Here is a 13,335-nt window from a genome sequence, read left to right as displayed (position 1 = left end):
CCCATGTCCCCCCAGAACTGTTATCCCATTGTTCTCTCTTCTGGCTTGTTTATTCCGCCTATCCCTTCCAGGTACCATCACAAGACTGAGTACAACAAAGCAACAACAGAAAGTAAAACAATAGCCACAACACCAACAACAACACACACACACACACACACAGTAGGAATAGTTCAGGGTCTGTTTGCTTTCCTTCATGGGTGTTTTCCAGTCGAGTCTGATGGGGTGTCATGCCCTGGCACCGCCTCTATCCCTGGGGACTTCATTGCTCTGCTCTAGTATTTCAATTTATACACTATTTCTAGATTAATAATATTATTGTTAGAATTACCAAATGTCCCATGGTGAATTCTTGTATTATTTCTAAAGGAGATGATAATCGGCTTCTAAAGTGAACCATAGATATATATAAACCTTACATATATATGAATGGATTTTGAAGTCACACTTAATCGCAAACTCTTATCTAAGAGCAACTAGTTCTTATGGTGTGGACTGCTCTATGCTTGCCTGTATGAAGTGATCATTGAAGATATGAGTGCTATAGTAAAGTATGGTGAAGAAATCAGATGCTGTCTGGCTATCAAAATAATAGTGTCTTGGGTAAAGGATTGTCTTAAAACAAGAAGACATCTAAGTGAAGTGTCAGCTAAATGCACAGAAGAAGCAAATGAGCCTGTGTGATCTAAAGATTGTTAATAATAAAATCAATGATCAGAGGGGGAAATAACTTTAGAACTTAAAATTGTGAGCATGCCATTTACAGAAGACTATGAATAACAGTGAAAGCCCCACATCTGTTTGCAGAACCCCCATGTGGATTAAGCCAGCACTGAATTACCTTCATTCCTTCTCCAGCCAGGCCAGGGAGGGTCAGTCTCCTTTAGAGGCTTGCCTGGGTGTGTCTTTGATGGAGATCACAGTACTGAGGGTTGCATAGTCCTGAGTCATGCCCTATCAGTCATACCCTGACTACCTTGTTGGAAAGTCCTGAACCACTCAGATAAGCTCTTCTAGCATAAATGTATGTGTTCCAGTCACGGCCCTGCTCTTGTTTCTGTAGCCCCTCTTATAACCGTGTTGTGCCGATCCACAATCAATGATGATTTTGTGAGGGTCCTTTGCCCTTCCATGTATCTCAGCAAACCCTTGGGTACCATTATGATCCTGTCTTGTTTAAGCCTTAATAAATATTATATTTAAATTGTATTGAAAATTGGGGTCTTTTTGTACAGGTCATCAGTTTGAAGCCACCAGATGCTCCGAAGGAGAAAGATGGGGCTTTTTATTCCCGCAACAATTTACTATCGCAGAAACCCACAGGGGGCAGTTCCACCCGGTCCTACAGGGTAACTGAGTCGGCATTGACTTGGTGGCAGTTTGTTGTTGTTTTTTCTTTTGTCTTTGGTTTGTGCTCTAAAATACCCTGAAACCCATACTTTCTTAGGAACCAGAGAAATATTATAAGGATGGAAAAAGTGCTCAGGAGAAGGATGGGGCAGTGATTAGGGAGGCGGGCTCACAAAATGATCAAACGCAAATCAATTCCAACTCAAAATGACCCTATGGGACACAATCAAACTTCTCCTGTGTATTTCAGAGGCTGTAAATCTGTGTTTTTAAATCATTTTATTGGGGGGCTCATACAACTCATCACCCATATATACATCAATTGTGTAAATCACATTTGTACATTCATTGAGGCTGTAAATCTTTATGGGAGCAGAAAGTCTCATCTTTTTCCTGCAGCGTGGCTGGTAGTTTTGAACCGCTATCCTTGTGGTTAGCAGCCCAACTCATAACCCACTTTAAGACTTCAGGTGCTATATCTTTTGCTAGCTAGGCCTATCTTTAGCTAGGCCTGAAACTCTAGCCTGCAATGTGCTTGGTTATGGGAGAAAAATAAGGTTGCCTGCTTTCATAAAGATGTACAATTTTGGAATCCCTGCACAGAGTGCCTAGGAGTTGAATTCGACTTGATGGTTGCAGGTTGGGTTTGACATTTGGCTACACATTGACAGATGAGTGGAGAAGTACACAAGCCGAGCATTTTTAATTGTGTTGCAGGCCCAACAGAGAAGAGAGCAGCTGAGACAAGTCTGATCTTTGTCACAGTGGGGTTAAGGTCAAGAACTTATGCTCTAGAATAATAGGACAGAAACATCTTTACAGTGAGATAAAGGAGCTGAGGTGATTGAAGATCTAGGTAATAGATTTAGCACTCATCTATGGAACACCCACTGCTTTCTGGGCCCTGCCAAAAGGAGAAGAAAGTAATTTTCTCAGGAAGAGCTTCCAGTATCTTGGGATGAGACACAGATAACTATAGTAGCAGTGCACTGATAGACATAAGTGAGCAGTGCAGGGAAAAGAAGGGTCCAGAAAGATCTAAGTGTTCTTGAATCCAACAGACCTTGAATAAAGGCCTGCTCTGCTACTGATGCCTTACCGGGCCCTAGCATCCTGCTGGAGCATTATAAACTTTGCTCCCCTTTATTTCAACCTTGCCATTCTGTTAGTGTTTATGATGAATTTGCTCCAAACAGTAGTTCTCAACCTGTGGGTTGCGACCTCTTTGGGCGTCAAATGACCCTTTCACGGGGGTCTCCTGATTCATAACAGTAGCAAAATTATAGTTATGAAGTAGCAATGAAAATGATTTTATGGGTGGGGGATCACCCCAACACGAGGAACTGTATGAAAGGGTTGCAGCACGAGGAAGGTTGAGAACCGCTGCTGCAGAAGATCCTCTTCCCTCCAAGCCTTACTTAAAAAAACACCCCTGGGTGAAAGATTTGGATGGACAAAGTCCACGTTGTCTTTCCTGGGTACTAGTACACAATAATTACTCTTGCTCTGCCTTCTTCCCTGGCCTCATGAATTAGCTTACTGATGACAGGCTTCCCAAATCAACTACTTGCATGAACACTACTTCCTAGCCAGATCTGTGAAGTTGGGTGAGTTAACCTCTCTATACTACAACTTCTTCATCTGTAAAATGGGGGTTAAAAAACCTCCCCTTCGGGGTGACAGTGGCAATACCAGGAGGGAAGGGGGGTGTAGAAAGGGGGAATTGATCACAGGGAGCTACATATAACCTCCTCTCTGGGGGATGGGCAACAGAGGGGTAGGTGAAGGGAGACGCCGGGCAGTGTAATATAAGATATAATAATAATTTATAAATTATCAAGGGTGCATGGGGGAGGGGACAGAGAAAGGGAGGGGGAGGAGGGGAAAAGGAAAATGAGCTGATTCTGGGAACCCAAGAGGCAAGCGAATTTTGTTTTTTTTTGGAAAAAAAAACCAAAAACAACCTCCCCTGCAAGGTTTTTGGGAGTGAGGTATGTAGTGAGTTAGTGGGTTGTTTTTTCCAGAGGAAGTAACTCCTTAAAGTGGAGCTAATCTTATGATGAATTAACAAGGAGGAACAACATCTCAAGGGGTCAGCGTGACCTCTATTCAGTTCTGAGCTGACTTTTATAATATTTGTAGGAATAAGAGAGCTCTGGTAGCTCTGGTAGTGTAGTGGGTCATGAAATAGGCTGATAAACACAAGGTCAGCAGTTCAAATCCACCAGCCACTCCATGGAAGGAAGATGAAGCTTTTTGGTCTCATAAGGATGTACAGCCTCAGAAACCCAGGGGGACAATTCTGCTCTGTCATTGACAAAATTGACTCAATGACAGTGGCTTTGTCGTTTGGTCAAGTACGTGGGATCTCAGAGCAGTGCAGATAGTTAACATACTCAGTTGCTAACAGCACAGTTGGAATGTGCATACAGGTGATCCTTGGAAGAAAGGACTGGAGCTGTAGACCCTGAAGCAGTTCTACCCTGACATCTGGGATTAACATGAGTTGGAAGCAACTGAATGCAATGAATGTAACTAGTCTAAGAGGGAGTGGGTGAGAAGGTCTATCCAAGGGTAAAGAACATGGCAAAGACCTTATCAAGTCAAATGACATAAAGATGGTCAAGGAATTATGAGCTGTTTAAGGAAATGATCAAAAGGTGGGCAAGAAGGATATGGAGAAGTGCAAAGGCTGAGAACAATGAACGGCATAGACATGCTGGAAAGGCTTTGTGTGCCCATCTGAGGAATCTGGCCGTTGTCTCAGAAAGATGCAAAGTAAAGAATTTAAACACAAGAGTCACAGGATCAATTCTATCAAGTGAATTGCTGCTGACAGAGTCTAGAATGTTCTGGAGAAGAAAGTTCCTGAGGGAAAAAGGAAGTGAGCTTGTAACCAGTTATAACCAGATAGTTATTGAACCAGTCTAGTGAAAAAAAAAAAAGAACAAAATAAAACATGCCACAGACCTCTCTGTTCCACTTTCTATGAAAGCTGCTCCCAATTATGTGATCCACATTCCAACTCATTAGGATAAGTGCTTCATTCCTCATCTCATCAGCTAACTCACGGACAGCTCTCAATAAGTGGGCAGGCAATACTCATTATAGCTAACTGGTCCGAGTTGCTGATATAAGCACAAGATAGTGACTGCCGGGAATTCAAACGGTAGCACAGATAATATTTGCTGATTTCAAGGGCAGGAAAAAAATTCAGAGTTAAAAGGACAATCCAAGTTCAAAACAATGGTACAGTAGAATCATTTGCAATATTAAATTGCTTTACCACATTAGGCTTTCACACCAAACGCAAAGCTAAGTGTAAAAAGCAACTGGGCTTCAATCAACCTTGGCTGAAACATAACAGCAATTGAGATAACTTTCAGTTTATTCCTGTTGCTGCTGTGGTTCTAAAGGCAACATATTAAATAGGATTAAGTAAGATGCCCACAGAAATAAAATTCATAAAGCAAGAAAACATATACTTTAAAGTTTTAGCGGGATACTGCAATGTATAAGAAAATGTTGTTAGGTAATTGGTGAACATACCAACAAGCTGCGTTTTAAGATTTAAAAGGGGGATAACATTGCCACGTGGAGAGCCTTCCTTTTTAGGAGATTGAGTTTCTAGTCCTGAATGGTTGTGAGACTCCGAAGAGATCATTTAACTCCTCTGGACCGTGTGATCCACTCATTTATCAGCTAGTTGAACTGTGAGGCTTGTGTGTTGCCATGATGCTGGAAACTATGTTGTTGGTATTTCAAATGTCAGCAGGGTCATCCATGTGCATTGATTTTAGCAAAGCTTCTGGAATAAGAACACAGTAGGAAGAAGAAATGCGCAGTTCACTTCTGAGATATTTGCTACAGAAAACATTCTAAGTAGCAGGAGAACACTGTCTGATGTTCAACGAAGTCTGTTCATTGGAAGATGAACCTCTCAGGTTGGAAGGCAGTCAAAATACAACTAGGAAAGAGATGCTACTTTAACATAGAGTCAACCATAATGACATACAGAGAGCAAAGGTTCTGGAACCTTCATTTGCTGATGAGGCACGACTCAAAATAAGAAGAGTTGCAAATGCTTATTAATAATCGGAACATATAATGTACAAAGTATGAATCTAGAAAAATTCGAAGTCCTCCAAAATGAAATAGAAAGCATGAAGATCAAATCTCTAGGCATTCGTGAGATGAAATGGACTGCTATTGGTCATTTTAAATCAGACAGAGTTACTATGTCAGGAATGACAAACTCAAAGGGATGTTGTCACATTCATCATAAAAAGGAGCATTTCAAGACGTATCTTGAAGTACAGTGATGTCTGTGGTAGGATAATATCTATGTGTCTATAAGGAAGTCTAGTTAATACAACTAATATTCAAATTTATGCACCAGCAATTAAAGCCAGTGTTGAAAACATTGAAGCATTCTAATAACTTCTTTGGTCTGAAATTGGTCAAACTTGTAATCAAGATACACTGATAATTATCAGTGGATGGAATGAGAAAATTAAAAGCAAAGAGGAAGGAACTATAGTTAAAAAACGTAGTTTTGGACTATGCTTGGTCCTTACCCTCATGAAGCATGGGATATAAAAAGGCTGTTCCCCAGCTTGTCTCCCCCAATATACGTCAGTCCTAGGACACTGCTTGCAACTACTCGTAAATGATTATCAAGCTATTCTCCCTGAAAGCATCAGCCATCCATAGCAATCAGATTACTGCCTGGTCCACCTTAGGTGGGGCTCACACCCTACTGATAGAATAGTGATTGTTTCCCTGGAGAGCTTAGAACAGGTCAAACCTGCTCAGTGACATCCAGAGTTAAGCTGCTGTTCTGAAACTAGTATCCGCCTATCTTGTCACATGCGTACCCTCAATCCCTCTCCTTCCTGTTGCGTGCATACCCTTAGATTTCCCCCTCTTATTAATGTATTACTTACAGTACAACCACTTCCTGTGATGTATGTCTCTACCTGTAATCAGGGGGCTTACACACCCCCAAAAGATATATAAGCCTTGGTTAGAAATAAATCTCTCTCTCCCCTGCCATTCCCACCTTCCACATCCCCACGAGAACCACCAAGCGGGGCTGAGGTGAGCATGCTACCATGAAATGTGTCTGACTCCTTCATTTTACTCTCTCTTATTCTCTATGACTTGACTGTAATCTTTACATATTATTACTGTACAATTGCGCCTACCAGGCCTGTGATGATTTGTTAGGGGCTGGTTACCCTGACAATGAAGTAATTGCTGAACATATGAGTGATATAGAAAAGAGTGGTGAAGAAGTCAGATGGTGTCAGATTATCAGGAAGAACAGCATATGGGGTCTTAGGGTTTGTCTTAAAGCAAGCAACCATCTAAGTGATATGTCACCTAAGCCCATACAGAAGTATACTCACTTGTGTGATCAAAGGATTGGTAAAAATAAAATTCAGGATCAGAGGAAAGGATTGTTTTAGAGCATAAATTTTGGGCATTGGGTTTTCACAAGCCTGTGGATAACAGTGAAAGTCCAAAATCCATTTTCAGAGTCCCCATGTATATTAAGCCTTCATTGAATTCTTTCTGATCATTAACCAGGGATGTGAATAGCCTTGTTCTCAGGTAGAGTGTATTACCTCCTGGATAGTGATTAGCTCAGGGAGGAATAAGTCTCCTAAGAGACTTGCTTGGGTGTGCCTTCCATGGTGATTGCCATACTACGGTTACATAGTCATGAGTCATGCCCTGGCTGCCATAGTAGGAAGGTTCTGGACCAATCTTGTAACCTATTCTGTCTAATATGTTGTACGTGTCGCAATCATGGTCCAATTCCTGTTTGTGTAGTCCTACTTGTAACTGATTTATTAATCTGTGCCAGTCACGGTTTTATGACAATTGGAATTTCATAATACCAACTACTTCTTTACTTTGAATACCTTTTATCAACAACATAAACAGTGACTGTACACATGAACCTCATCAGACAGAAAATACAGGAGTTCCCACTCCTATGGGAAGAGATGATGAAGAAGTTCAATATCAGCAGCCAAAGCAAGGCCAGTGGCTGACTGTGGAGCAGATTATCAATTGCTCATATGTAAGTTCAGGTTGAAGTTGAAGAAAATTAAAACAAATACACAACAGGCAAAATACGCTCTTGAGTATCTGAGATAGTTTATTGTGCCAGCCTGGCCGATAAACACAAGAGGGATTAACTGAAGGGCGGAGAGATAAATGGCTCGGTGAGCCTCTCCTTTCTTGTCTCTCGCTCTTTGATCATCGGACCAGTGTGCGGCTGCCTTGCTTGTTCTGTGCCTCAATTTATAGGCTACACTACCTATAGGATGCCTAGCATGTGGACTGTGTCGCGGTAAGTTGAGGTCCCTTTAAGATATCTCTGGAGCTGGGGACTGGCAGTTGGGACTGGTTGGTTGACAGTTGGTGATCTGCCTTGTGGTTGGCTGCTGTGCTGAGATAGCCTACCTCCCTCTATAAATAGAGGAAGATCTGGCAGCAGAGATTTGAAGGACTGCTAGTCTCACACAACTCTCTCTCACAGGAGTGAATTGCAGTGAACCATTTGTAGTGCTTTATAATTTAACTGTTCATTTCTTGTATTATATATTTACCTGTATATGATTTAACAGTTCATTTCTTGTTATATATCTAATTATCTTTATACATAAATATATTTAATTATCAGCAATTTGGCTTTATCTCTCTAGAGAACCCTGTCTAACACAGTATCTTCCACCAGATTTTCAAGAATAGACTCGACACATTGAACATTAGTGACCAAAGACCTGTTGAGCTGTGGAATGACATCAAGAACATCATATGTGATGAAAGCAAAAGGTCATTAAGAAGACAAGAAAGACAAAAAAGATGAAAGATAATGTCAATAGAGGCTCTGAGATTTGCTCTTGATTGTAGAGTAGCTGTATATTCTTAATTAATGTCCACTATTTTACCTTTATAGTTTGTAGTAGCCATTGCAATGTCTACACAGAACTCACATACAAAATTCACAATTAAAGGATTTATTAAGGAAAATAACAAGTTGTAATGCTAGTGAAAAATGCTCAGGGTTCTTTATCAGGATATGTTACAAAGTTCTGTCAAGTCTGCTAATAAATGCCCAAAGAGCATACCACTTTGCTCTAAGTCTCAACCTGAAAGCATTCAGCTTAAGCTCCATGGGTCAGTAGATCTAACTCCCTGAATTAAGTGTCCAGAGGCACCCCACTCCAGTAAACCTCAGCCTAAACACAGCTCCACTTCTGTGGGCCAGCAAATCCAACCTCCCCAATTAAGTGCCCAGAGGCATCCCACTCTGCAAGTCAGTGTTGTGTACTAAAACACTCAGATGTTTTTGCTATTTGGGTTAGGATGTCCATCACTGTTCCATGTGCTGCCTCCTGGGTCTGCTGCTGCTCCTCTGATGGTATAGCTGTCAACTGGATTCAGGGGGTTTACAACATAGGAATATTGGGCCCACCCTTGCCTCTTTCTGGTAATGAGATCCCTCTTCTTGCTTCTCAGAGGGCTCATTTTATACACAGCAGGATGATACTCCAGGGAATCTTGTTCAAAATTACTCCCAGGTGAATCCTATCAGGATCTTCTCTCAACTTCTTACCAGATTCATGCCGGGAAAAGTTGTTTGGTGGGACGTATAGATTTTGGCTAGAACATTCACATTCACTAATTCACAGCCCTGCAGTAGCTAAAGTAGCCCTTCAATACGCAGTTGATGACACACATCTAATGTGTGTAGTATGTGTACTACACATACTAATGGGAGGAGCCTGGGTCTCTGATGCACACGGAACCCCCAAGTATCTCAGACTGAGAAGAAAATGAGCATAAGAACTTATTATATGTTTGGACTCACTGCTATTTGGGGTTTCACATAACAGAGAGTTGAACCCCATCATTGCTGACATAGAAGAGGTAGGAGAAGGCTGATTTTTGAAGCAGAACAATAACAAGATTTCATTTCTGAAAGAAGGTGTTATGCTGGCCAGAATAGGGCTAGCTCCACAAAGTAGGCCGGCCTTTGGCCTGGAGGCCATTAGGGGACATAAAGGTACAGGTCAAGCTCTTTCCTTCTTCATTGTTCCTCAGAAAAAGGGACCAAACCACCCATGCCATGAGCCAAATGCTTCAATGCTATCTGGAGGAAGTAAGTCTTGAGTCTTCTTTTTTTCCTTCCTTTCTAGACACCAGGACATAGTCTGGGGATGTTTGCCCATCTTTCTTGTCCCGTACTGAAATCAACACACCCCAAACTCTTTGCCATAAAGTTGATCCTGACTTACAGAGATCCTCTGTGTTACAGACCCAAACTGTGCTCTGTTGTGTTTTCTTGGCTGTAATTTTTACAGTTTTTGCAAGCAGCTTGTTAGGCCTTTCTTTAATGGTGCCCTAGGTGGATTTATACCTTGAACCTTGAGGTTAATAGATAAGTGCAAATCATTCACACTACCCAGGAACAATTGAGGAGCCCTGGTGGTGTAGTGGTTATGAGTTGGGCTGCGATCCCCACGGGTCAGCAGTTTGAAACCACCAGCAGCTCCATGGGAGAAAAACTGGGCTTTCTACTCCCATAAACAGTTCTAGTTTTGGAAATCCACAGGGGGTTGCTATGATAGCATGGACTCGATAGTGAGAAGAATGGTTAAGGATGTCCATGTATGTGCAAGTACGCATGAGGGGAGCCATGTTCTGCCTCACAGTTTCTGAGTACCACATAAATGAGTGAAGAGGACCAGTCTCAAGCTGCATATTACATGAGACAGAATATTCCTAACTTATAAAAGAAAGATACTTGCCCCTACTTTTCTTAAAACACATAATCCTCTTGGTCTTTCTTCCATTTTTCCATGTTTGAAAGAGATAAGGATTCAACAAGCACAGCGTTTTCTTCTTAACTATACTATGAGAAGAACAACAGACAAACCTTGACAAGCAACCATGGATACTCCATGGAGAGAGATATTAGAGAGTGGTCTGATTCTGGTTAGGTGCCCTCAAGCAAATTCCTATTCATAGTGACCCTATAGGACAGAGTAAAGTTGTCCCATAAAGGCCCTAAGTGTTAGGGAAGCATATTGTCCGGTCTTTTCATCAGCAGAGTGGCTAATGGGTTCAAACCACTGATCTTTTGGCTTGAAGCACTGTGCTTATTTATCCATTGTTCCGACAGGACTTCTTGAGCGGTACAGAGTAGGTTGGATCGGGGAGTCCTGCCACGCTTTCTGAAGGGACAGGGCTTACTTAGTATTGAGTATCTGAGTATTGCCCCACAAATCTTTGGGTTCAGTATCACCAATTTTTCAAGAACAGCTCAAAATATTATGTAAAATGTTCTGGTTTTAAAATATGGCAATCAATTTAATTAAAAGCAAATCAAGATAAACTAACATTACAGCACTGAACAAATTCTGGAAGCTGGTTTGCAGCCTGGCAGCAAGAGTTCCGAGCCTCCAGTGTGCAGTAGCCCCAGTGAATGTCAAAAGTAATAAATGTGACTCACTCATTGCCATCGAGTCACTTCTGAATCACAGCAACCCGATAGGACAGAGGAGAACTTCTCCTTAGGGCTTAGAAGACCATCAATCTTGACTGGAGCAGACAATCTATCTGTCTTCTGATGAGCAGTTGGTAGCTTCAAACTGTTGACTTTGTCGTTAGCAGCCTAACATGCTAGCAGCACCTGGGCTCCTATTAAACATGATATTTCAAAAGGTGACTGCAATAGATACTCATATATTGTTCTCATACTTGTAAAATATCTCTGGAAGGATAAACAAGAAACTAAGAACATTGGTAGCTTTTGTGAGGGGGTGGAGGAAGAGGCAGGAGAGAGAAAAGTCATGTAACTGTTATATATTGAGACTTAAACCATGAATATGTGAATGTGGTAATGCTTAATCTGAAAGGCACAGCCATTTTACCTCCTCTCTCACTAAGATTTTAATTGAATAAGTCTGGCATTGGGTTTTAAAAACAGATAATCAGGAAAGAAGAAAATATTCTAAAATTGATTGTGGTGATGATTGTATAACTCTTCTTAATATAATTGAATGACTGCATTGTATGATATGTGAATTATCTGACAATTAAATTGTTATAAGAAAAACAAAAACGGGTCATCAAACAAATGAGATAATCCCTACTTGTGTGTCTCCCACACAAGCTTGGCTAAGAATTCCTGCTGGTGGAAATAGTAGTAATCATGCTCAATTCTGCCAGACCCCACACATATTTGCTGGGAGATGAGGAGTACTCACGTTTCTTCGATGATTGCGCTCAGCATAGAAAATCACACCAAGTCTGGACACCTGTATCCTGGGGGAAAAGATGGGCCTTCTCATTTTACTCTGGCCCTTCCCACAGGGGTGATATGAAGGTTGTCACTTCAGGTCCTAACTCAGAACTGTATACAATGTTTCTTGTATAGAATTGATCAGGAAGAAGAAAATAAAAGTAAGGGCATTACCTGAGGAAGGATTATATAGCTGAGGGAGATGCAGTGGCCCCGAGATTTCTTGGTAACCAGATCTGTCAGTGAGCAGTCTGTCTTGTAACTTATCAGAAGAAGACACAGTCCAAGCTTTATAGGAGAACACTTGATTTGACTCACCCCTCCAGGGGTGCTCTAGCAATGTCTGGCAGCCAGTTCTGTTATTTAATAAATCCTGTTCGCTTCTACTTTTCTGAGATCGCTGGGCCAGCTGATGAGGACCAGAGCTCAATCCAGCATGGGACATAGCCCCATGGGAAGCTGTCAGGAAGTTGTTTCCCATGGTGATGGGTGGGAGACTCTGTGTTCTGATTGGTGGAAGTCCCTTCTGGGCCAGAGGTTTCTTTTCTGGTAAGAGATACTTTGAATGCTCTGCAGTCCTCTTCTTAAACTCAACCATAGCCACCTGGTCACCAGGCTGATCTTGACAGTTGGTTTCCACGATGCTGTCAAAGGCGGTGATGATGTCATCAACTTCCGAGGTGTCTTCCCCCCAGTATCGGTCCCTGCTGGGATCCTTCTGAGAGGATCTCTGCTGTTCTTTCTTATTTTTGCAGAAGATTTGGTTGAGCATGCTGAATCGCCCCTCCTTCTTATGGGCTCTACTGTTCTGGGAAGGAAAGGATCGAGTGGGCTCTGCTCTACAGGAAGAAAAAAAAATAAAGCTGTTAATGTGAGGCTAAAAAGTGGAGACATGATCATTAAACAATGTACAACTCCTTCTTCCAGTTGCTTGAGCCATCATCTGAAATAATTCCACGATACCTCCCAGCATCTCTCAAGTCAAAGGTGATGTGCAGTATGCACAGTCTCCTTGGAAACGCCCTCCTGGAGGTTTGTTCCTTACCCAGCACAGGAAGTAGTTCCTGTTCCTCTCTTCCTACTTCAGAAGTCATCCTTTCACAATTTACCCCTATATGATGGGTTGTCAGCAAAGGATAAAGTAAGCTAAAAGTAGATGACAGTGTGTTCGATCTCATTTTTTCAAGAGTAAGTTCGTAGGCTTGTCAGCCAAGATCTAGCTTCCTGGCCACCGTGCAGGCGTTGGCGGTTGCAAAGGTGGGGAGGGTGTGGTTTTAGGTCTTCTCTGAGAGGGCCTGAAGAGTCCTGGGCAGGGCCTGGACATTATCCAGCTTAGAACGGTGCCCATTTTGTGCTGTTTGTGTGTTGTTTCTCTTAGTTTTTACTAAGTTTCCTATTGAAAAATACTTTAAAAAATGTATCTTAAAAGGAACAACCAAAAAAAAAACAGCTTTGTTCAGAGCCCCAGCTGGAGGGAAAGAGGAAATGAATTTGCCAGAGGTTAGGTGTGGCTGCAGAAGAAAAGCGAGCATTGCCCAACGAGGAGGCAAAATCAACAGGAAAAAGCCCCTCAGTGCCTCACTGATTTTTCGGGTGTGAAGAGTTTCCCTGAGGAGCCATTATAATTTTGTTCCTTGGAACATTGGCATGTGATGCCACAA

The 13,335-nt window shown here is 41.9% G+C and overlaps 1 protein-coding gene and 1 long non-coding RNA gene across 3 annotated transcripts in view; one reads left to right on the top strand and one right to left on the bottom strand.

Moving 5' to 3' along the window:
- The window catches only part of LOC123521116, a 30,453-nt gene extending 22,189 nt beyond the window's left edge, over positions 1–8,264 (top strand). For both annotated transcript variants that reach the window (XR_006679591.1, XR_006679592.1), the window contains exon 5: positions 8,102–8,264. This is a non-coding gene — a long non-coding RNA (uncharacterized LOC123521116). The remainder of the gene's footprint in view (positions 1–8,101) is intronic.
- The window catches only part of ANKRD55 (ankyrin repeat domain 55), a 148,238-nt gene that overhangs the window by 17,565 nt on the left and 117,338 nt on the right, over positions 1–13,335 (bottom strand). The window contains exon 8 of the mRNA XM_004703710.2: positions 11,849–12,513. Within this exon, the coding sequence (XP_004703767.1) occupies positions 11,849–12,513 (665 nt within the window). The remainder of the gene's footprint in view (positions 1–11,848; positions 12,514–13,335) is intronic.

The sequence above is a fragment of the Echinops telfairi genome, unplaced genomic scaffold (genome assembly GCF_000313985.2).
Source record: "Echinops telfairi isolate 266 unplaced genomic scaffold, ASM31398v2 ScPeMD7_7469;HRSCAF=8507_1, whole genome shotgun sequence".
Classification (NCBI taxonomy): domain Eukaryota; kingdom Metazoa; phylum Chordata; class Mammalia; order Afrosoricida; family Tenrecidae; genus Echinops; species Echinops telfairi.
Note: the sequence above shows the minus strand (reverse complement) of the source record. Positions and strands in the feature narration are given on the sequence as shown.